General features: G+C 42.7%; 1 protein-coding gene across 3 annotated transcripts in view; it reads left to right on the top strand.

The window, feature by feature from the left end:
• Positions 1–25,758, top strand: part of cttnbp2 (cortactin binding protein 2) — a 99,784-nt gene that overhangs the window by 43,263 nt on the left and 30,763 nt on the right. For all 3 annotated transcript variants that reach the window (XM_037768107.1, XM_037768106.1, XM_037768109.1), the window contains exons 3-5: positions 8,896–9,126; positions 16,999–18,433; positions 23,035–23,343. In XM_037768107.1, the coding sequence (XP_037624035.1) occupies positions 8,896–9,126; positions 16,999–18,433; positions 23,035–23,343 (1,975 nt within the window). The remainder of the gene's footprint in view (positions 1–8,895; positions 9,127–16,998; positions 18,434–23,034; positions 23,344–25,758) is intronic.

Below are 25,758 nucleotides of genomic sequence, written 5' to 3'. Positions count from 1 at the left end.
CTTTTGAGCGTCCATATTGACTTTTTGTTGTTGTTTTGAGGTTTAATGTGGGCTGCATCTAATGATTATTTTGCATTATTATTAATCTTATCTTGTTTTTTTAATTTATCTCTTCTATAAAATGTAAAAAAATAAAAAAAGTAGCTTTAAAATGCTTGTTTTGTCCAACCAACAGTCCAAAGCAATATTTCCTTTACAATATAAAACACAGACAAATCCTCACAATAGAGAGCTGGAATCGGAGCATGTTCGGCATTTTTTGCTTATAACTCCCTGAGACCCGATCACGAAAGATTTACTGTCTTTCAGAGGCTGTAGCAGGTTCAGTTTTAGAGCTGGAGTGAATACACAGAGGATATGAAACTAGAAAACATGAGGAGTCCATTGGTAACAACCATGTCATGCTAGCTTGTAGGGGTCCCTTGAGCTCTGACCTCAAGATATTTAAATGAAAATGGGTTCTATGGGTACCCACGAGTCTCCCCTTTACAGACATGCCCACTTTATGATAATCACATGCAGTTTGGGGCAAAAAGCATGCAGTTTGTTTTGCGTGCAGTATAAAAGTGTTGTTTTCGCCTATTCTAAAATGGTGTATTTGAATATTTCTGCATACTGGGGTCCCTAAACAGTCTTGATTTGCATAAATCGGGTTTCACTGTAAAGCTGGGACTCTTGTGGATCCAATGAGCCCAACTGTATTTATGTGTAATGATGTTAGTCCCCATAGTAGCCATTTCATTGTAGTGAGACCATGTTTTAAACTTGACCTCACTGTATAAAATGATCTGCAGTGACCTCTGGGATAATCACAGCCTCATGAAACTTTACAGCCACAAACTAGAGACCTAGAGCATTCAGAGGATGGATGGCTTTCATAGCTAGATTGACAAAAAGGAGGTTTCTGAGCAGTTTCCGGAACAGAAGTGCTCGCCATAAATGTCACCGAAAAATGTAATTCTTGCAGAAATCCAGAAAAAATTATTAAAACGATAAATCAGTTTTTTAAATTGCTGTTAATTTTCTGCAGATGTACTTTTTCTTACATCAATTAATCATTCCAGCACTAGTATTAACATGGTTTTAAAGCCAAGTGTCCTTAATTTGAACCATGTAGATACTCAGTACTTCAATATACATATCTCAGAAGTGCAGTGAAGTTGAAGGCAACTTTAGATTAGTTAGTTAGTTGCCTTTGTCTTAGCACTTCTAGATATACCAAGACCTGTAAAACATACTTCTTCCACATCACCGCGTACATTCTTCTGTCTATTGATTTCTTAGAGTCAGACTTGGTGAATTAACAAAGAAAACACTTGTGTGATGAACAAGCGTCTGCTGGCCGAGAGAAGCAGGGAACTGATGAAGAGTGTCCGTTTGGAACGAGACGCCTATTAGACTGAGTGCTCATCAGTGATGATGACCGTCTTTATGCGTCCTGCGGGACATCGTGAGGGACGATTTCAAACACAACATTAAGAGGAAGTTTCTTTTTTCTCATCTCATTTCTTAATTAGGTAAAGGTTTGCTGTGAAGAGACTCTCTCATTCACTCTGGTTTTTACTAGGGCTGGGAAATAAAATCTAATCACCTATGTATCACGTTTTTTTTTTGCAATTTTGAAATCTATATTTTTAAAACCATAATCAATATATTTGCTTCATCTGAGTCTATGCGGAGGTAGAAGGAAGTTGCCACTTTTATTGTTGTAGTCTGAGTAACGTGACATCATATCAGTTCCGTATCCGTCAACCAAAACAAACCGCAGCGAGCCGAAACGACAAAACAGAAAACGGTGGAGGGTCCGCGCGGATACGACCTGCACCCTCACATGTTAAATCCAAACTGATGAACACTACACATACAGTTAAGTATGGACACACTTTGGGTTTCACACGTTGCAGGAAAAGCAGAGCTAGACATCCCGGCTAAAGCTGCATGCTAACTCTGTCATGGACAGGAAACGTCTCTGACTACATACGGTACATGCTGAAAATCAAACATTTTTTCTGTATTAATTTAGATATTTTACAAATTAAAAGTTCCTAGAAGTGTATGATTCAACTTTTTCCCATGGTCTAGTGTTAAAAAAGTTAACAAAAATTGCAATAAATCGCAATAACGAATCACAGTACTTGTAGAATCGCAATATTTAAAAATATTGAATCGGCACCCAAGTATCATGATAGTATTGAATAAGGAGATAGGTGAATCGTCCCAGTTTTTACTGTCCCTTGTTAAAAAGTTTTCCCCTCAAACATTTCCAGCTCTTTCTCAAACTCTCTGCTGTTGCACTCTGAACCCGAGCAGCATCTCGAGCGCCACACACTTGAATCGAGCACCCTCCAGCACTTCCTCCTCTTGTGATCCAATGTTTGCTTGTGTATTCTTCCGGACATGAACAGCTCCTCTGTTTGACCTCATGATGTTTTTTTGTATCAGAGCTGGACATTGGCAGTCGGCCACTGACACGGTCATGAATGGAGTTAGATTGAGACACTTGAATACATGCCGCTCTTTTCTTCGTCGTGTAAAGTTTGGAGGACTTTGCTTCTTTCTGCTGACGGCCTTTCTGTGCCCCAGTTGCTAGGCTTCACTGCTCTCTTTGTTCTATCTGATTTTATTTGTTTTCTCACAGCGTTTGTCATTTCCCCACATCATCCACTCTCCTCCATGTCCTCTCGCAGCGATCCTTCTCTCTGTTTAAACTCTCTCTTTCTGGCTGTGTTCCCTGAACCCCCTCACCCACTGAGTGCAACATGCCTGTAAAGGTTGATGCTAATAATACTGCGAGATCTCACTCCGAGCCCTCCACCACTGCTGCACTTGTAAATACTATAGTATCACTGTTGTAAATACAATACCCCCTCGTCCAAACCAGTGGGTAAACATCTTATTTAAACCTTATTAACTGTGATTGCTGGAGGGGCCTCAGTTGGCTGCGGTTCACACAGTGAAACTGAAACGTGGACAGTTTAAATCCCCCATCGCTGTCCAATCTGACCTTAAAGTGCCTCTCCGTCTAACTGAGCCATCAGAAATATCTGAGCTAAAGAAATGTAATGTATAGTATCATGGGGTTGGCTTCGATTACATTTTTATTTTGTTGGTAAAGGGGGGTTATCCTGTCTGTAGTGCAGCTGTCCCTGAAACAGTGTTGTTTGTTTTATCCACAGTCTAAATTGAAATCATCGGCAGCATGTCATACGTCGCGTCATGTGACACCTGTAGCTTAGGTGGGACACTTCGTATACATGTGTAGTAGTCCAGATGTGACACTAGGGGCTATCATAGCGAGATAATAACAAGTTAACACAAATTTCGTTTTCACCACAAATTTCTTTAATACAATCGGTATTTTGGAGGTTGTAACGGGCTCAGTTTTAAAGCTAGAGTGAAGATACTGTCATAGATACTATTATATGAAACTAGAAAAACCTAATGAATCCATTGGTACCAACCATGCCATGCCAGCTTTTCGGGAAGAACGCTAAATACCATGATGAAGTTTCGCTGAATAAAACTGTCATGGCCATTTTCAAAGGGGTCCCTTGACCTCTGACCTCAAGATATGCCCTCAACTCCAGGTCATTAAGTATGAATTTTTATCAGAGTTATCATGGAAACGTCTAACTATCTCCATGACAACTGAACAAACTCACTGATGAAGTGAGAATCTCTATAAAAACGTTAGTAATTGGATCTCGAGTTAAGATTTGAGTAGTTCCTGCAGATCATCTACGCTCATGTCAAGAAGACTTTCCAAAATGATTGCATCAAAAAATATAAAGATGCTGAATAAAATAAAATGTTTTCTTTTGGAGGCTTCAGCAGAAAAAACACATCAGTACAACAAAACCTGCTCTGGTCAATCTCTCCTGTATGCTGAAGCTTTCCTCTAATGATAACCGATGGATCTGAGGGATCAATGGAGCCTCAGGGGAGCTCAGCGTTCGACAGCTGATGAGATCTCAAAGGATTTAGCTCGAACCCGGACGCTGTAATAGGATGACCCGTGACCCTGAACCCTCACAACCAGGAAATATTGACGAACCTTTCCACAGCTCCAAACAGGAAGTGAAACATGCAAAACTGTTTACTTGTGCATATATCAGAGAGGGTTGCTTTAATAAACAATAAACAACTAGAGTTTTAGACGTCACTGACAATAGAGGTTGAACTTCTCTGCAAATTTAACACTTAATTGTATGCAACCACTTTAGACCGCTCTTATTCTGAAATATAAACAAACAAAGACACGGACATTTGTAAGGAAAGAGAAAGTTTCTGAGGACAGGTGTTAGGCCAATTACCTTCTTTGATAATGTTCAAAAACGATTTATCATTAACTTTTTCTAGACGAGCTGATTTGACACAGTGAAACACTGAATTGATTATATAAACAATAATTAAAATACAAGTAAAACAATCAGAGAGAAGGAATAAACAGAAAAATATGAAATGTTCAGATTGTTTAAACTTAAACGAAAGAGAAAAGCAGAAGCAAACCAGGATGACGAGTTAAGGCCTGAATCCTCACCCAAATACACTTAAACAAATAAACAAACCTTCGGTCTGATGCGTACTGATGGTGATGTGGAGGTGAAGAGCGGCAGCCGGCTGACTGAGAGCCGTAATGGTCTCTGGCTCTGTGTAAATATTTACAGGAAGATCCTGGGAGTCAGAAGACAGTTTGAGATGTCATTGCATCGCCGTGGATTATTTACTCTGGAGCTTTCCAGAGGATTCCCTTCAGATGGTGCCTTCACTGCTGCTGGGTATTTCTGCTGTATCTGTTCAGCTCAGAGATGAGTAATTGGCAACTTTTCTGATAATCAAGAAGTCATTTTCGCCAATAAAAATACCAAACATTATGATTCCAGGTTCTTAACCACTGTTTTATCAGACAAAACAAGTTATTTGAAAATAAGATAATCAATAAGGTTGTGAATAATGTGAACGCTCACACTAACTGAGTCAGGAGCAGCAGAAAAATGTATTTTAGCCTCCTAAAAAAAATCAATATCAGTTTAAGTTTACGCTACATTTAGGATATTTTCACTGCATTACATCTCTGTCAGACAGCCCTTTCTGACGGGGAACTGAATGTTATATTGCTAGTCTTCAAAGCCACAAGACTCCATTCACAAAAACAGTAATTTTACATTGCAGAACACAGGAGTTGCTGGTCTACCGCTGCATCGGTTGTTTAGTTTGTTTGTGTTATTGTGTGATTTTCGGATCCGAATCACCTTGGCGTCCACAGCAGTACATTGCTAACTTCCGTTCCGGTACTCCTGTCTACTTCTTCAAACTGGGAGTGTGATGTTCGGAATCTAAGTTACTGTATGTAACGTTAATAAACTGACTATAAGGATGTATATATACTGTACATGTAGCAGCGTCATCATGCAGACAGGTCACGTGGGAAAAAGATTTTAAAAGGGCTTGAAGGGAAAATAGCATTTTGATGCTTAAACATTCATACTTCGACCAAATTTTGAGATTTGAATTCATAAGGAACACCACTGGGAAGCTACAGAATGATATAACAATCTAAAAATAATAATAATAATAATTGACCCGCCCTTTAAAGCAGGTAACAACTGCTGATTTAGTTTTGTTTCCAAAGTGATTAATGGTTGATTGTGAGCAGAGGTAAGGAGATGTGGTCGACATAAACACCACAGAGAAACAACATGTGTGTTTATTAGAGATATATGGATTTAAATTCAGCTGTTTGATTTCCCCTTTTTCTACAATTTCCAAAACCTTCTTCTTCTTTTTCTTTTTCTGAATAATTTGCTTTATCGTTTCTGTTAGTCTCTCAGTTCTGTGTTTATATTGGCCTGCTCACAGTGAGCCATCAGCATCCAGAGCAGCCTCAGTCTTCTCGGGATTCACCATCAATCTTTCCACTCTGTGCTCTTTGTCCGTGTGTGAGTGTGTGTTGAGTGTGTATTGTTTGACTCTCCAAACTCCATCTCCTTCTTTGGCAAAGCGTCTGGCAACACCTTCCCGTCGTTCGTCCCTCTTTGTCTCTGCTCTCCGTTCTTCTCCGTCTCTCACACTCTGGGCTCTTTTGTCTTTTTCTCGCCTCCACGTTTCATTTAAATGTCTCTCGCCCAGTTATTGAATATTCCTCCCTCACCAACCTTCTGCTGCTGATAGATATGAATCATCATGACTCTTTTAAATAAATCCTTCGAAAACAACAGTTGACATTGTGAAAGAGAACGCTTTATTAAGATTTTATGGATTTGAAAACCTGCAGCTGTGATGGTTGTTGTAATGTATTTACTAAGGCTGTCAAAGTTTTTCTTTAATGCATTAACACAACTTCTTTAGGTTGTATCGGGCTCAGTTTTAAAGCTAGAGTGAAGATACTAGTATCATATGAAACTAGAAAACCTAATGAATCCATTGGATACCATGTCATACTAGCTTGTTGTGAAGGAGGGTAAATAACGCTCCAAATTAGGCTGAATTTTGGCAAGGAAAAATTGTCATGGCTATTTGCAAAGGGGTCCCTTGACCTCTGACCTCAAGTTATGTGAAAGATAATGGGTTCTATGGGTACCCACGAGTCTCCCCTTTACAGATATGCCCACTTTATGATAATCACATGCAGTTTGGGGCAAGTCATAGTCAAGTCAGCACACTGACACACTGATAGCTGTTGTTGCCTGTTGGGCTGCAGTTTGCCATGTTATGATTTTAGCTTATTTTTTGTGCTAAATGCAGTACCTGTGAGGGTTTATTGACAATATTTGTCATTGTTTTGTGTTGTTAATTGATTTCCAAGAATAAATATATACATACATTTGCATAAAGTTGCATATTTGACCACTCCCATGTTGATAAGAGTATTAAATACTTGACAAATCTCCCTTTTAAGGTACATTTTCAACAGATAACAAAATATGATTAATTGCGGTTTACTATCTTCATCGATCGACAGCCCTAGCATTTATTTCTATTTCTCTATTTTAAATCTATGTGAAGTGTTTTACTGATTCCTCTCATACTCTGAATTCTACATCTCTGTTTGTGTGTATGAGTTTCTGGATGTTTCAGTTATTCTCTCTGTCACCACCTCCTATGGTCAGAGGGTTTGGTATTTGTGCAGCTGCCGTTCTGTCTGCAGCCAAGTGGGTTTTGGTCGGGTATAATTTGACCATTGGATTACCGCGAGTGGTCATCTGGTTGTGGTCAGAGTGATTAAGAGCAGGTTTGACAAGGCTAATGTTACTGAACTGTACTCGGAGCCAACCGGTGCCAGCAGCTTCTGCATGGAGCAGCAGTTTGTAAAACACTGGACTAAAGCTAAAAACAAACCCCTAAATCCACCCACTTTAACTGCCGGTTTGGGTATATAACTCAATTCAATTCAGCTTTATTGTCATCATAATTGCGAACAACAAAACATAAATTCACACACTTATCACTCCTAGTTTTACATCTTGCTAAAATTTGAAAAACTAGTAGATAAAAGAGTGATGGTAAGGATATCATATGAAACTAGAATACCTATCCATAGTTTTATATATTTCTGCATACTGGGTTCCCTAAACAGTCTTGAATTAAATAAATTAGGTATCACTGTAAAGCTGAGACTCTTTTGGATCCAATGAGCCCAGTTGTTTTCATGTGTGATGTTAGTCCCCATAGTAGCCATTTCATTGTAGTGAGACCATTTTTTAAACTTGACATCACTGTATAAAATGACCTGTGGTGACCTCTAGGATAATCACAGCCTCATGAAACTTTACAGCCACAAACTAGAGACCTAGAGCATTCAGAGAATGGATGGCTTTCCTGGGTAAATTGACAATAAGGCTGTTTCTGAGCAGTTTCCACAACAGAAGTGCTCAAAATATCAAACGTTTTTGATACCAAATCTCAGCATGGCTTTTTCTCTGGTGTTCCTCGAGGTCTTGGTGTCTTAATGTGGTATTTTGGAGGGATTATTGATCTTTTTTTATTCTCGAGTGGTAAAAAAATGGTTGTTTTCTTTGATTTCTGGCTGTTACCATTATGCTGCTGTGTTCACGTGCTGTTTGGAAAGCTCACCATCTTGGGCTTCCGATCCATCTGCTGATCGTCGTTGTGTTTACATTCTGCTGGAAGTCAAAGCTAGAAGATGAATGATAAACATGAGCGACTGCAGCTGTGCTGCTTAAGAATCTTTTCAGCCGTTGTGGCGGTTTACAGTCAGTCGAGGCTCACGTAGTTGAATTATCCACAAAAGGCAGTTTGTTTTAGCATTTAGCAGATGCTCAGTTGAGGCCTATAGTATGATACCTGGTCTGGCTGTGATGCCCAGTTCAAACCTCTGACCAACAGAGGACTCCATCTCCATCTCCATCTGTCTGTAACCTGAGAGGTGCTGTGTCTGCTGCGGTGCTGAGTGGTTGTGGAGTCAGGCAGGCGGGCTCACAGCGGTCAGGGGCGAGTGGTGGGGGGGTTCAGGGTCCACAGCATTGCCTGATGGACCGGACTTCCTCCTGAACCACAGGACAGGGGAGGGAGTTGAGGCCTGGGGATGAGGGCGAGGTAGGTGCTGGGTGCTGATGCTGCTTGGACTTAAAGAGTAGTAGCACCGTTAAAGCTGTAACCGTGAATATGTGCTTGCTCTCTCAGGGCTCCAGAGTGCGATCAAAAATCGGTCTAGTGCGACTAAACATTTTCAGTGGTCGCACCGGTGCGCCTGATATTTACCAGGTCTGTCTCTGTGCATGTGAAACGGCACCCTGTTTTCTTCCTCAAGCAGCATCACAGCCTTAAAACATACCGCTAATTAAAAATGAAAAGAAAGTTGAATCATCTTTGTTTTTCATCCACATTTTTAACAAGTTAAATAATGCTTTCTCCCCTCCTTCTGTTCGTCTCCAGGCTCAGAGGAAGGAGGTGTTTCTTCAAGAGCGGTACGGTCACTACAGCCTGACCGACCCCTTCCTGGCACTTCAGAGGGACTTTGAGTGCGGCGTCCCCGGAGGAGACAAGGAGCGGCGGCCCCTGGGCTCCAGCCCCATCTCCGTCCTGGAGGCCGTCATGGCCCACTGCAGGAAGATGCAGGAACGCATGTCGGCCCAGCTCGCCGCCGCCGAGAGCCGCCAGAAGAGGGTAAGACATGGAGGAGGAGGAGGAGGGAGGAGGAGGAAGGTTTCTATTAGTGAATGTTGTTTGAGTTGGGAACAAAAGACAAATCAGACATGAAAGTTAATTTCAGCTAAGTTGTCATTAGTGTTGGAATGTCTTTTATGCTCCATGTCAGTTCAGACTCCATTGGAGTTCAGGCGAGGTCACACATTACATTTGTTGGGCCAATGATAATAAAGTTTGGGCATCACGGCTGGTGTGAAGAAGTTGGCCAGAGTGTTTTACAGTCTGGGCCCGTTACCATTGAGAGTCGGCACAAAGATCATATCATTTGTGGTGTTTCATAACTCTTGTTTCAGTTGCTTCCTGTCATTCTCATCGCGATTATTTCAAACAGACATTTATGAATGAAATGTGGATCATTGATTTTGTGCCGTGGAGAAAATAATAATTAGAAATAGTGGCCGATAAGAGCTTGCGGCAGTAAAACACTGATGTGACATTCACATTTTGTATTTGTTTTTGAAGTTCTCTCCCCTCCAGCTCTCTCTCTGCAGACTTCATAGTCCTTGTTGCCTCTCATTCTACATGTCCATCACATCTGGCGAAGATAAAAGGGGACTCCCTGCTCCACTTAACCGGCCACTTGATGAAAAAGTGCTGTGAAAGTTAATGCGATAATAACGTGTTACAAATTTGTTTTAATGCCACTAATTTCCATAACGCATTAACACAATTTGTGATTTTTTAGGTTGTAGTGGGCTCAGTTTTAAAGCTAGAGTGAAGTGAGTGAACCATGTCATATACTAGATTGTTGCAAAGGAGGCTAATTAACGCTCCAAACTTATGCTTAATGTTGGCGAGGAAAAACTGTCATGGGCATTTTCAAAGGGGTCCCTTGACCTCTGACCTCAAGATATGTGAATGAAAATGGGTTCTATGGGTACCCACGAGTCTCCCCTTTACAGACATGCCCACTTTATGATAATCACATGCAGTTTGGGGCAAGTCATAGTCAAGTCAGCACACTGACACACTGACAGCTGTTGTTGCCTGTTGGGCTTGAGTTTGTTATGAATTTGAGCATATTTTTTATGCTAAATGCAGTACCTGTGAGGGTTTCTGGACAATATTTGTCATTGTTTTGTGTTGGTAATTGATTTCCAATAATCTATATATACATACATTTGCGTAAAGCAAGCATATTTGCCCACTACTATGTTGATAATGAGTATTAAATACTTGACAAATCTCCCTTTAAGGCACTTTTTGAACAGATAAAAATCGATTGCCAGCCCTAGTTCAAATGTAATCTTGTAAAATGTAGTTTTTGGCGAGAAACTTTAATAAATCCAGTTGTTTGAAGGAGGTGTTTTCACAGCAATATAAAATAGATAGTAGAGGGAATTATGACCTGTTTAACTTCCTCACAAAAACCAGTATGAAGTATATGGGATTTATTGTTTGACTTTTATTTTTTTTTATCGCATTGGGTATCGAGAATCATGGAATATCATTGGTATTGGTATCGACTTCTACAGTTTTGGTGTCTCTGTTGGACCAACAGATGAACCAAAATCCCCATCTTTAGAGCCATACAGCTACAGCACAATTACATTTTTTACAAAATACCTCATTTGTGACCGTGTTTCTATAAGTTCAGTTTAATTACTGTGAGTCAGATGGAATGACGGTAAATAAAAGAAGCATATGTGGAGGAGAGATTTCTTCTGTTTAACCACAGATTGTGTTTATTTACATATGACTCAAATCTCTGTGGCTGAAACCCTCCAGAGGGAGAAAACTCTATGCTTGTCTGTGTGTATGAACGTTTTTTTGGTGTGTATTTAAATTTGGAGGATGGGAATAACAGTGTGTGTATGTTGTGTGTAATTCCTATTTTCTAGTGTGTCAGTTCTATTTTTGATGGTTGACTGTGTGAGTGTACGAGTGGAGGTCTCTTTAGGATTATGTGGCCCTGATTAACTGGGCAGCCAGATGTCTGCTGCGGCCCTGTCCCATTTCTATCTCCCCCCCCCTCCCCTCGTCTCTCTGTGGAGGAATATGGATGTGTGAAAGTGTTTGGATGATACGCTGGCAGAATGAATGTGGATGAGTAATAAAGAAAATACTAATATAAGTGTGTGTGTGTGTGTGTGTGTGTGTGTCCTGTCCCTGAACTCTGTAATAATAACAGAGATGATATAGTTTAAATGGAACATTTAACCACACACACATAGATGATGAGGAAGAGGAGGAGGAGGAGGAGGGAAGGAAGGGAGAGGTAGGAAGCGGTGTGTTTTGACAGGAAAGCTGGTTAAATAGATTTTGGGTTTAGTGTGTTTGGTTCCATCCATCAAATATCAATGTACAAAATCTCAACTTCTTCAGTGAGTTTTGGCCTGATTGTGACCACTTATCACAGCACTCCCAAGTGTGCTGGCTACCGATATTAAAATGTGTTTGTTGCCATAGTTTGGGCAATAAAAAATCTTTTGTTTAGTCTACTTAATGCATCAGTATTTGATATTATGAAGAACTTTTAAGTGGTTACGTAACAGTCTCAATTTAATAGAGTCCGACAGGAATGAGTCCTAAAACCTGGAAATGAGTTAGCATTTTAGCACTTCCTGTTCCCTCGTCTGGAAGTCAGACCTGTCAACCTGTGTTTTTCAGATAATGAATCAGATAATAAGATAACATTTTATGTGAAATAAGTTTGACTAAAATGACAGAAATATTCGATATAATCTGATGACTAAACAGGATGAAGATTAAATAGCTGACAAGATTAAGAGAGGAAACATTTTGACTAAAATCAAATGGCTTTACGACGACTAAAACTGGACTAAAACATTTTGAGTTGTCGTCGACTAAAACTATAAAGGATAAAGATGACTAAAATGTGATTAAAACTAAGCATTTTTGTCTTAATAGCTGCCAAAATTAACAATGTTAAAAAAAGACCTTCACCTTAACACTCAAAAGGAAACCCTGTCGAAACAAAGCTACGCAAGACTTTACCCTTAAGAGGTTTTGCTTCATTTGACCCTGAAAATGTGCTTAAAACCAGCCACCACAAAACAACGGTTACCCTCTTTAGCACAGGATGAATCACCACGTCACCACTGATTGCACAGTTGTGCCTAACTCGTCAACAACAGGGTCCGAACCCCGTCATGCAGGGATAAATGGTTTTGTTGGAACGTATGATACGACAACAAACCGACGCTGCTAAATGACACATGCTGCGTGTACTCGGAGGAATCTTCTGGTTGCTGGGTAGAGTGAATTTCACCCGGATTGCCCGCGCTATCTTTATCTCCTCCATCCGTTTCCACTCTAGTCGTTGTCCTGTGAGTAAGCTGTTGAATTATCCATGAGGTCTTAGGCAGAGCTGCAGGCAGGCAGTTATACGTAACACCCTGAATAGGTTTATTTATGGGCATAATGAAGACTCTCTCCTCTCCTCTTCCATGAATCAGTCATGAAGTTGGAGGAAGACCCCCCTCCCTCCCTCCTTTAGCAACACTCAACAGTGATGAAGACGTGCTGTATTTGTTGGGTTTTGTGGGTAAACATGCTGCCAAAGTGTTGGGAGGCTGAATTCGGAAGCAAGGTCACGACCGCCGGTGCTGAAATTCCTTTTTCTTAAAATAGTCTTCCTCCTTCACTTCCTCCGTCTTTCATCCCCAATTCTCCACAGTCGCTGAATAAGCAGCTTTATTCTGCCGCGATACTAGCGATACCTCGGAGCTGCAGCTTTTCAGGTGTAATGGTAGACCTGTGAGGGAAAGACTCTACTTCTAAGCTTTATTTAAATATTTCAGTAAGCGGTGGGGGGATATCTCAGGTACCTGAGGTGCCTCCAAGGTATCTCCATAAAAAGGAGTTTAATATCATTATTATTTCACTCTACAGATGTAGGGAGCAAGACGCATATTATGCATGACAAGCATGATTATACGCACTTTGCTGTGTGGTTGTAAGTGCACACACGCTCAGTAAAGGTCAATCTCTTCATTATGCTGCATTAAATAATCAAACAAGGAAAACAGTCTCGCAAGAGGTTTGTCTGAATGCAAAGTAGGATTCTCTGCTGTTTTCACAGGGTCATCCTGCAAAAGAGCTGATACTGGTTTGCCACAGCGGAGGAAAACCAGATTAGAATTAGGGATGTCACGGTGAGGACATTTTCCCACCGGTTAATAAACTTGTGACAACACCGGTATTACCGATTACACCGGATATTTTACAAGAAAAGATGACGTCAACATGTTTAGCGCGCTTACTTTGAACTTTACTTGAGTAGCGGTGTGTCTGACCTCTCTGGTCCAGCTTTTGCTGCGGGGCCTCAGGGGGTCTACCTCGCGGTGCTGCGCCGCGCACACCGGCTGTGACCGCTCCGTCCTCCGCACGGCGATTACCTCATTAACATTACGGTTCCCTTATAGTATTGGGTTTAATTCTGAATTATTGCCAAATAGGCACGTTTGCTTTTCGCTTCGACACCAAATCCTACAACGGTTCTTGCATTAGTCAACTATTTTATTTTCTGTTTTACAAAGCAAGAAGTAAAATCAAGTCCTTAATAAATGCTGTATCTGCAGTTTCTGACCAGGAAAACAAAACTGATGATTATTATCACCTCCTGGTGGTCATTATGTAAATAACTAGCTCTGTACATGTAGGTCATCTGAATGTGTATCAGTAGGCCCTACAGGTTTTGTAAACATCATTTTAAACTTTTCTCGTTGACAGTGCCCGAAAGAAGTGGACATCTGGAGCGTGCAGCATGTGCCACTGTTTACAAAACGTTATTGTACATCAGTGTGGATGCTAACATCGTTATCGCTATATTTGTCGTTATGGTTAGTGTTCCCGGTTTGGACGGCCCTTAAGACTTATAAGTTTGCTATTTCAGATCCCTGTCCTGGATTCAAAAGGAGATAAACATCCCTCCGTCTGCAGTTACACCTTAGAGGAAGTTATGTAGCTGTTTTTAGACGTCTTGTTATACTTGGCTGCTCTCAATGTGGATGGTTCTGAACTGTATGTTTGTGAGGCAGATGCTGAAAAAGAGTCTTCATGCACTCTCCTGATTTAAATAAAAATGATTTTAGGGGCCATCCTGGTAACTTATAGTGAGGTTATGCTTTTAAAGAGCTAGATCGTAAGACGTGTGTTTATAGCTGTTACAAACGGCCACACTAGAAGGTGAAAAGCTGAACTCTTTCAGTCTCTCCTGGATGGCATTTATAGTGTTGCATTTGTTTGTATACATGCAGCCATCCATCCATTATCTGTAACCGCTTATCCTGTTCAGGGTCGCGCGGGAGGCTGGAGCCGATCCCAGCTGACATTGGGCGCAGGCGGGGTACACCCTGGACAGGTCACTAGACGATCACAGGGCTGACACACATAGAGATAGACAACCATTCACGCTCACATTCACACCTATACGGGCAATTTAGTGTCAACCTAACCTGCATGTCTTTGGACTGTGGGAGGAAACCGGAGAAAACCCACGCTAACACTGAGAGAACATGCAAACTCGACCCAGAAGGGCCCCAAGCCGGATTTGAACCTGCGACCCTCTTGCTGTGAGGTACACGTGAAAAGTGACAGAGCGGAAAGTGGGCGTGAATTGTCCAGATTGTCAATTTCGGAAAGTTTCATAAATTATCGGAGGCAGCCAACATGGTAAAGGTGTGGGTGTTGAGCTGTTTGACCATCTAACGAGCACTTCTGTTTAAGCATACTGGCCCCTTTTATAGATCAAGAGGTTGAAAGATTTTCAGAAGCTTCTCCAGCAGTGCATTTGGGTCATATTGCAATCAGTGGTGGCGTTTGCTATTTACTGCCATAGCCTACATGTTTTAAACGCATGCCTGGTTTCAGTCCACGCTGCCCCGCGTGTCACTGCTTTCACAGCATCCCTAAATTTGTTCTTCTGAGGCATTAGGCTGACTTACAACAGACATAATCCTCACCCAATTAGCAGCTAGTCGTAGCACCTTCTTTGAGTAACGACTGGCGCTCCCTCGGCGCTCCCCTTTGCTTATAAACCCTTCGCTCCTCCTCGTCATCAGCTGGTGGTGATATGTACTCCCTGGTGGTTTGGAGACTGGGGAATTGGAGGAGGACACCGGGGGAAGGAGGGGGGTCTGGTTTGGGACAGGGGTGGCGAGGTCTCGACTCTTTTGTTTGAGGCTTGTTAGAGCGATGGGGTCTTGGCAATCAGGTGGAGAGCCCCGGTTAAGCCTCGTTACCCTCTGTGAAGCTGCTCCGAGCTAACAATAGCAGCGACGCTCCAGATATAGAGACCGGGGCTTTGACAAGTCATCGAAATTCAACCGTATGCAGAGACGCTGTGTCTCTGTGAATAGATAAATTAGACTCTTTCCCCGAGCCTCCCCGTGGATTAATAGTGTGTCTATTTGTGTAAATATCTGCTTATCCGTCTTTTTTGCCTTGTCTATTCAATCGAGCTGTTTTGTCTGGCTCATTTGATTAATCTGGCTCGTCTTCTGGAGAAAATCGTTTCCGGCTCATTTTTTGCTTCGTGACGACTTTAAATTTGGATGGTCGCATTACCGCAGAATGCAAGCAGTTGCATTTTTATCTGATACTCAAATTACAGACTGAATTAAAACGCCGTGTTTGTACCCGACGTTTTCTGTGTCGTTCAGGTGATCGATGGTATTTTCAGGATTCACGTGATGCCCCCGTGTGCTGACATAGGCAGCGTGTCACAGATGGGTTGCCGGTGACACAGGAGGCATGATAGTGATGTCTGTGAAATATGTCTGAGAGAGAGATATTGAGATGTTTGACATAGCTTGAACAGTATGTACAGTCGGTGTGGGTGCTGCTCTGATTGATTGCAGGATGATCTGTGTTAAAAAGAGGAAAAGATGTCAGCGGATGATGTCAGTGTGTCACATGTACACCACGTTCATTTGGTAATTCTATAACTGAAGACACATGATGTTGATCTTGTATATGCTCTAGGGCTGTCAAAGTTAACGCTTAAATAAGGCGTTAACGCAAATATGTTTTAACGCCACTAATTTCTTTAACCCATTAACGCAAATTGTCATTATTAGGTTGTAGCGGGCTCAGTTTTAAAGCTAGAGTGAAGATACTGGTATCATATGAAACTATAAAACCTAAGGAATCCATTGGTACCAACCATGTCATACTAGCTTTAGCCAAGGAGGTCATTGTTTATTTCAAAACAATGACCGGCTCCCTTACTTGTTTAGTGTTGTTAATTGATTTTCCAATAATAAATATATACATACATTTTGTATATTTGCCCACTCCCATGTTGCTAAAAGTATTAAATACTTGACAAATCTCCCTTTATGGTACATTTTGAACAGATAAAAAATGTGCTATTAATTTGCTATTAATTAGCACGGTGCGGTGCAAAGCAGCAGGCTGACATGGTCTTCTATCTGTCCGTCTCCATCTCCCTCGTTTCAGTGCCGCTGCCGCACTACTGTACACACACAAACTTCTGCACACAGCAAACAGCGATATCCGTCTGAGAATAACTTATAATAATTAATGTTGAATAGTAAAAGTGAATAATGTTGTGGGTTTATTCATTATTTCATGGGCTATTTTGGGATTTATACATCATTATTACATACTTGTATATGAAAGAAATAAAAAAACAACAAACAAAGCATTCGAATGCTGATTAGGAGGTGGGTTACCATGGCAATGGTTGAAGTTTCGAAGCATTCGGGTCAGCCCTAGTCTTTAGTGTAGATATGCCAAGCCCAACTCCAAATCTAAAACTCATGATATGATCTCTTGGTACCCGTTTGTGAAATACTGCATTGAGCTACTGTTCCCTGACTGTGTGTGTATTTTTCCTTCCAGCTGGAGATGGAGAAGCTGCAGCTCCAGAGTCTGGAGCAGGATCACCGCAAGCTGACGGCGCAGCTGAAGGACGAGCGCGAGAAGAACAAGCACATTGTCATGATGTTGGTGCGTGAGTGCAAGCAGCTCGCCACGCGGGTGGTGGAGGAGTCGCAGCGCTTCGACGAGCTCCAGGCTCGCCTGGACGAGGAGAGTCGCGCCTCTGGCCGGCTTCAGGAGGAGCTGAGCACCGAGCGGCAGCGTAGCCAACAGATGGAGGCCAAGATGGAGAAGCAGCTGTCGGAGTTTGACACAGAGCGGGAACAGCTGCGCGCCAGGCTGGGCCGCGAGGAGGTCGAGAGCCAGAGTCTGCGGCAGCAGGTGGAGCAGCTCAGGACTGAACAGGGTGATGGGAAGGATGGTGCCGCCGTCACCCAGCCTGCTGCTGCTGCCGGAGCAGAACCTGCTGCCCCCACCAGCCCGCCACCCAAACCTAAAGCTCTGACGTCAGTTTCTGTAGCGACAGAGCCCATCAGCTCTCGAACGGCGTCTTGCCAAACGGACCTGCCCCCCACTGAGGTGGAGGGTCCCAAGAAGAACCCCCTCACTATACCCGTCAAACCAACCCCTGCCAACTATGTGGGCCTGAGTCTGCCAAAGACAAGCGGTCGGGGGATCGTCCACAGCAGCTCAGGAGGACTGACACAGACAGAGAATGGCTCAGAGGGCCAAGCCCCCCACGGCTTACCCACGGGAGTCAGCCCCCGTGTCCAGGCGGCCCGCTACAAGTTCCAGGAACAGGACCAAAACGGCACGTCGTCCCAGAGTCCTCCAGCCCGTGACCTCTCCCCCACCAACCGTGACAACTTCGCCGCCAAACAGCAAGCACGCCACACCGTCACACAGGTCCTTTCGCGCTTCACCAGCCCCCCAGCAGGAGGCGGTGGACCCCTCCGTCCAGGCCTGCCCCACTCCGCCTCAGAGGGAGGCCCTTTTCCCGGCCGCCTGAGCCATCCCATCGGCATCAAGTCGCCCACGGTGGCCAGGATCGACCGGGGAAACCCTCCCCCTATCCCTCCCAAAAAGCCAGGTCTTTCCCAGACCCCCTCTCCTCCTCATCCACCCATCAAGGGGGTGGGGGACAGCAGCCGCTCCCCAGGGGCCGGGCTGAAACCGGCCACGCCTCAGTTGCCGCCCAAACCCGCCCTGGACCTGGTCCCAGCCCTGACGGCCTCTCAGGTGGGTGCCTGCCCCGCCTCCCGCTCCTCGGGGCCTGGCCGGGGCCCTCAGCGTCAGCCGGCAGCAGCATGTGCAGAGTGCCCCCCCGTCATCAGCCCTGCCACCACTGTCAGTAGCCCCTCCTCCATAAACCCCCCCTCCACCTCCTCTTCCATTAGTGCTTCATCCTCCCGTAGCCCCCGAGCCTCCGCAGGCAGCCCCCTGGCAACAGCATCAGGTAAAGGGGCTCCTCCACGCTCCACCTCCCTCCAGTTCTCCCCACTGCCTCTTTTCTTCGACTATCTTTCCACGCCGCTAGCACAGCATAGAATATCATAGCATAGCGATCAGCATACTTGCCAACCCTCCAGATTTTCCCGTGAGACTCCCGTTTTTCATCGCCCTCTCCTGGTTTCCTCCCGGGGTCACAATACTCTCGTATTTCTCCCGATTTATGTCAAATCTTCACACTTTTTTTTCGTTTTCGTTATCTTAGCCTGTTTCTGGAACTGAACAGTGTGTATAATCCCTAATGTTTCCACCCGGACAACAATAGAGCTACACCAACTGTCGTTTCCCAGCAGAAGAGAGCAGTCTATGCTCTCAACACAGCGCAGTTTGAGTCTCATGTTTAAGCTGCGCTCGACACAGCCCAAAGTTGGGCTTTGCTCGATGCAGTGAAAAGCTGTCATGGCGCAGTGCAAGCCATTGGAAATAACGGGTTTCAGAGCACAGTGGTGGCATTATTGCATTGTGTCTGAAAGCACCTTCAGTGAGTGAGAGAAGTACTAAGAGAAAGAAATACTCAAGCAGGAGCAAAAATGAATAAAAACTGATGACTATTAGTTTATCATAGAGATTCACTCGCCAAGTTCACACCGGAGGGTCAAATTATTCTGTTTAACATGAAAATGCTGTTGCAGTATACTTATTATTTTGTTATTTTCACTCTTTTAAAGTCACCAGAATACAGGAAACAAAGTCTCTGAAACTCAAATGTTTCTGGTCCCCGCTTTGTTTTTGAAATCCTCCCTGTTTTCAAGGTCTCAAGGTTGGCAAGTATGGCGATCAGGTCACAGGCAAACTGGTCTAACCACAGGAATGCGATGCAGAATAGCACACGGGTCAACTCAGTTTAAGTCACTGACTCTATTCCTCAACCTCACTGCTTTCTCTCTCTACTCATCTCTCCTTCTCTGCCCTTAATGTGTCCTCCCTCTGGGCACCTTTCGTCTTCCATGTTGTCACGTTAGCACTGTCGGTATCAGTATCGACATGTCGCTAACATGTTGCTCAGAGTCTAGAGGTTAGCCGTCCCACAGCAGAAGGAGCACGTCAGGGTGAGTTGAGGCAAAGCAGACGTCCCCCCCCTCCCCCCTTTTGTGTATTCAGATTGGTTTGTAGGTCCAGTAACCCCTGTCCTCTCTGAAGCTGATGCCAGAGGCTGCTCTCTCCTCCCCTTCCCATTTCCATCCTCCAGTAGCATGCCATGACCGCTCCTCTACGTCCTGCACTCTTCCTGTTTCAGCTTCCATTAACTCGTCTTGTCCGTTCTGCCTCCCGTGTCATTGACGGCTCTCTGTGTGTAATTTAATCGTTTTGATATAAATGTAGCATTTATATTTAGCTTCTGATGTGCTTTCAGTGCTATGCTTGATTTTACTGTGTGGTATGATTACAGAATATTTCCAGTTTATTACAACGTTGGTTTTAAATAATTACTGTTGCTGCTTTTTACATGTTGTGGAAGTCCCAGATATGTCAGATAACCAAACGCTGTCATGTCTGGGTTCATAACATCACCCGGCGGCGAGCTGTATTCACATACAGTGCCATTGCACTGACTGTATCTAGCAGGCCACACATCGCTACTGCGGTATGAACCCAAAATAAACAGATTGTGCTGTGATTTAATTGCAATAAACAGATCAAAATGATGCCGAAATAACAACATAATGATGCCGATTTGAAAAAAATCTGAATTCATGCTTTGTCAGGTCTGTCCGCAAGACGACAAGCAAACAACTTTTAAAATGCTTCAATTCAATTCAATTCATCAATACTCAACATACAGTCATATGGGCATAAATACGGCAGCGACATTGTTGTTTATACTATAGACAGTCTGAGGTTTATACACTGACATTTATACACAGAGTTCGTCCGGTCTCTCTGTGTGAACATACCAATAGACCATGGGAATAACATATACATTTTGAAAATGAACTGTCGGCTTGTCTTATTGTCCGGCTGCTCATGTTTCTTGTCCAGTCTTCTTCGTGTTAGTAATGCTGCTGCGTTCTCAGGTATCGTATGTGATAGAAATGATGACAAAACGTTGGAATACTTTAAAACCCACGTTGTAATGAACTGGAATTATCCTGAAATTTACCTGTGAAATGTGTTAAAGTACATTTGCATTTTTGAAAGTCCTGTTCTTTTGCATGCAGATGTATCTCGATAAATAGGTATTTTACAGTCCCCTAATTATCAAGTATTTACCCAGTCAATACATGGTACAAAGTCGTATATTATTGGGTAATTACCACTGGTAAATAAGTAGGTAAATACTTTCTTTGTATTTATTTGTAGTTTCTTTGTATTTAACTACTCATTTACCAGTGGTAATTACCCAATAAAATACTACTATATACCAAGTATTTACCGGTAAACTCTATTTAGTCACATAACCAGGTGCTTTACAAGAACAAAAGACCGAAAATGACGTAGAAAACAAATCATTAAGAATATGGCACTCTTGACATTTATATCATGTTTTTGTAGATTGTCTTGATTATTGCTCCTCTGAGTGTGTGCTGACCTCCAAATGTTATTTACTGATATTTAAAGGTTAGATTAAAGCCTCCATAAGCATAAAATAATGATATATTTGTTACTATACACTGATCTCAAGTAAAAAAGTAGTGTTGCCAACCTTTCGGGTTTGCATTCGATTGCAGCATCTCCCGATTACAAATCTGATAAACTTCTGAAGTAGTTTGGGGGATTTCTGCTACTTCACAGACGTCTTTATTTATCACAGTTTCAAAGCAGATCCACGATCTCACCTGTCAGCAGCCAGCTATTTTTTAGTTGCTTTTGCCCTTTTTTATTCTCATCACCACCACCCACTGAGAGACAGGAAGTGCAACCATAGCGGCTGCCATTATCTACGTCCTTGAGAATCTCTGCTGCACTTTTTTCTTTAGTCTCTTTCGTATCTCTCTCTTCAGTCTGTGAGACAAATTTCTGCACTGAAATTCTCCATTCTGCTTTTTTCTAACTCATATTTAACCTTCCCAGGTCAGAGCAGCCGTAGCATCTCCAGCCTTTAGCATGTTAGTTTTAGCAAAGTTGTTTGGTTTAATAATTAGGTATTCTTTCTGTTATTCATTTCATCTGTTTGTCTGTTTGTTTGTTGTGCTTTATCATTTCAAATAATGCTGTTTTATTGCAACGGTATCCTACTAAATAATGTGTGTATTTCTATGTGTCCACTGTGTGAATATTGTGGGTGAATGATGGTGCTGAAAGATGAATGCAATCCATCATCTCGCTGTTAATCTGATGCGATGACAGACTCTTTTGTCCAGGCTGCAGCGCGCCTCACATGCTGATTCAGTTACATTTCATCAGAGGGTTCCTGCGACGCTTTGGGGTGGGGTCGGGGAATCTGCATAATCCCAAATTCAAAAATATGTAGATGGAAAATACAAATATGATCTATTACAACAGTAAACAACGTATGTGAAGAATAATGAAATAATCTAAAATTCTTGTTTTTATGAAACACAGTTAGACAGTGAACATCTTGCTTGTGTTTGGGGTGTTTTGTCCCTTCTGCACGTAATCGTGAACCAGGAAATATAAATAGCGGCAAACGCTGCGTAGGAAAGACGTCGGGGTGGATGGGTGGGTCAAAAAATATCGCCCAGTAGACCTGAGTTCGTTGCTGTTAAGCAGCATTTCTGAATCTTACAAATAGTCCCTTTAAGTAATGGCACTTCCGGAGTTATTTTAAGCCAAACCACGATCATTTCCTAAACCTAACTAGGTAGTTTTCTTGCCTAAACCTAACCAAGTAGTTTTCTTCGTAGGAAAATGTGTATGGAAAGCGAACGAAAAAGGAGGAATAACTGTTTCGTAAGATATCCTACGAGCCGTTGAATGAGGATACTTTGAGCACATTTAGCTGTGTAACAGTGAATTATTTTTCTCTGCAACATCAATTTATGCTACTTGAATTTTTTTCCTTAAAGAGAAAATTCACCACCTTTTAATGTGGGTGTCCGATCAGTGTTGATGGTAAATGTAGTTGATTGAAGTTGATTGTAACTAGTTTGCTCTAGCACTCTGAGGAATTATTGCTTCAATCGACTACATGATTGGACCTCCACATAAAAAGTGGCAAATTTTCCGTTTAAGAAGAAATTTCCACTAACATTTAAACTCTGTCAGCCCCCCCCTTTTGCCTCATTTTTATAAACAATTCCCCCAAGTTCAGCCTGTCATATCTGGTATCTTTGACACGTTTGGATCTCCACTCGAATTTGAAATATGGGTGTTTGAACAATGTTTGGCTGCACAACATGAGCTTGTACTCACTGGAGATGTTTATTTAACTACAGTACCTCCTGCCTGCTGCTCAGACAAAAGAGACTGTACTAAAGTATGCGTGGAACTGAAGTGTGCTCTACTCCCCTTCCAACTCCTCCACCTTCTTGCACCCTCGCTCTCCCGTGCTCAGCACTTCTAGAAGCCTCTTCTTCCTCCTGCTCCTCCTCCTCCTCCTCCTCCTAGTTTAACCTGTGCTGCTCCTGCTCCTCCTTCCCCTTGCAGGCTGGTGTCCCTCCGTAGTCTCCTCTCTAAGCGGCGGAGGGCCTGCTGCCCTGGACGGCGGGCGCCCCCTGCTACCCCAAGCTGCTTCCCAGGGAAATGTCACTTTATTGTCAATGCTGCTTAACCAACCAGACCCGACCACCACTACCACCACCACCACCACCACCTCCTCCACCTCCACGTCCACCAACACCACCTCTACCACCGCCATGGAGGACAAGCCCAATCATCTTGAACAAGACCACCACCTCTACCACAACCACAACCAAACCTCTGCCTTGTTTGCTGCTGCTCAGAATGGACACACAGGTAACTGACATTTGATTAATCAATACTGGTTGGCTGGTTGACATTTAAGGGGTTAAATTAAAGGCACTGCAGGTATTGATGAAGCTAGAAATGGACAAAGGATTGCCTTAATGCAGATGGGTAGGGCTGTCGCGGTGAAGGAATTTCCCCTGCGGTGATGATGCTTGTCTCAACAGTGCGATATGTGGCATTATTGCTTTATTTTAAGGCTTTTATTAGGTATATTGTTGCTTTGTTAATAACAAAGATGACAGTTTTAAAACTAATGAAATACTTGTTTTGTGTTAAATGCCGGACACAGAAGGGCAATGAGGTTTTTTTTTTCAGCTGAGGTGCTTTGGTGGTGTCTGGTTGCTATGATACGGAATATCCACAGAAGTGAAAAATGTCAGCACAAAGTATAGTACTTGGTCTGGATGAAGGGAAGGTCGAAGCACGTAGGGAGAGAGGACGGACCCGTCGATCTTTGTGTATTGATTTCTCCTCCATTGCTGTTGTCGTCCAGCACTTGTACATGCAAGATATGACTGTTGGTCTTTGTGGTATTTGTCCCGCCCCTCCTACATTATGGTTGGACGGCTGGGTAAAAAAGTGACCGTGACGAGCGCAGTGTTTTACCCAAAGTTGAGCATTTTTCATCTCCCAGCGATCAGAAAAAAAACAGCAAACGTGCAACACTCAGCGGCTCGTCACGCTGCTGGTGTTTGTAGCATGGTGTCCCATTTTTAAAGAATTCAAAAAAGAAAAAAACATGACCAAAGCGTTTTTTGGCGGTTGCTTGCCATTCCCTGCGGTTGGCTTGTGAATAGAGCAGTATTGCCGTTATTGCTACAGACGGGACCGTAGATAACACTGAGAAGAATGAGGTCATGTCCTCTGGATTTTTTCTGTGAATTTTGTCTCTCCAGCGGCCTGGGAGAAGTTTAAAGGAGCGATATGTAGCAGTGACAGCTAGCGTTTCAAATTTATACTGCAGTCCGATTTCAAAACATCGGAGCCGAGGCCCGTCCGCTCCGACGTAGTGACTGATAGCAGTTAGTTAGCGTGTGTTAGCATCATGGCGAAAGCTTCTGGCCACCAGCAGTAGTCCTAATACCTGTCTGTGGTTCTGGTCAGTGGTTGGCTGGATGATTGATTTTAAAGAGTTGTCTTCTAGCAACGCCCAGAGGCTTGTATTGATCCAAATCGATCGATAGAGAGAAGGTGATACACTCAAATACAAACAAAGGTTTCAAACAGGATTGATTGTTTTACCATGAGCGTGGCTGATATGAATTAAATATAAGGATCATAAGACATCACCATGATAAAGATTATAAAGTGAATCTATAAATACATAAATAAGATATGCAGTTTGAATACACACACACACACACACGCACGCACACACACACACACACACACACACACACACACACACACACACACACACACACACACACACACACACACACACACATACACACACACACACACACACACACACACTCACACACTCTCTATTCTTCTTGTTAGTCAGCATTTTCCTTTTACTGCACATTAAAGGAAAGTAGAAAAGTAGAGCTGTCAATCCATTAAAATATTTAATTAATCTTGAATGTGCTTGCTTTATGCAAATGTATGTATATATTTATTATTGGAAATCCATTAACAACACAAAACAATGACAAATATTGTCCAGAAACCCTCACAGGTACTGCATTTAGCATACAAAATATGCTCAAATCATAACATGGCAAACTGCAGCCCAACAGGCAACAACAGCTGTCAGTGTGTCAGTGTGCTGACTTGACTATGACTTGCCCCAAACTGCATGTGATTATCATAAAGTGGGCATGTCTGTAAAGGGGAGACTCGTGGGTACCCATAGAACCCATTTACATTCACATATCTTGATGTCGGAGGTCAAGGGACCTCTTTTGAAAATGGCCATGACAGTTTTTCCTCGCCAAAGTTTATTGTAAGTTTTGAGCGTTATTTGTCCTCCTTCAGAAGGAACATGACTTCAATGTTCTAGACATCAAATCTGTGACATTTCTGTTTTTAAGAGAGACTCTAACTGCAAAAGCCTCCCCGCCACCTGCTTTCTTACCACAACTAATAGTCTCTGCAGAAACACAGTCTGGAATTGTCATTTCAGCTAAATTAAACATGATTTTGTGCTTTTAGTGGGACGAAAATGAGACGCGAATGTTCAGTTTGTTGTCAGTTTGAATAAAATATTTCCTCTTGCATACAGTTTGCCTTGCAGTGCATGCTTTAGTGAAGATAATCCAGGCCAAGGTTCTGCAAAGGGTTAGCATCTTATGTACAGTATATGCATGATGAATCGTTTGGTTAATACTCACAGGAGGAGCCAGTTGCTCAGTTGACTTCCTATTAAATGAAGAGTAGAAAGGAGGTTTACGTTGATAC

The sequence above is a fragment of the Sebastes umbrosus genome, chromosome 4, assembly GCF_015220745.1.
Source record: "Sebastes umbrosus isolate fSebUmb1 chromosome 4, fSebUmb1.pri, whole genome shotgun sequence".
NCBI classification, from domain to species: Eukaryota; Metazoa; Chordata; class Actinopteri; order Perciformes; family Sebastidae; genus Sebastes; species Sebastes umbrosus.
This window is presented reverse-complemented; position numbering and strand designations above follow the sequence as displayed.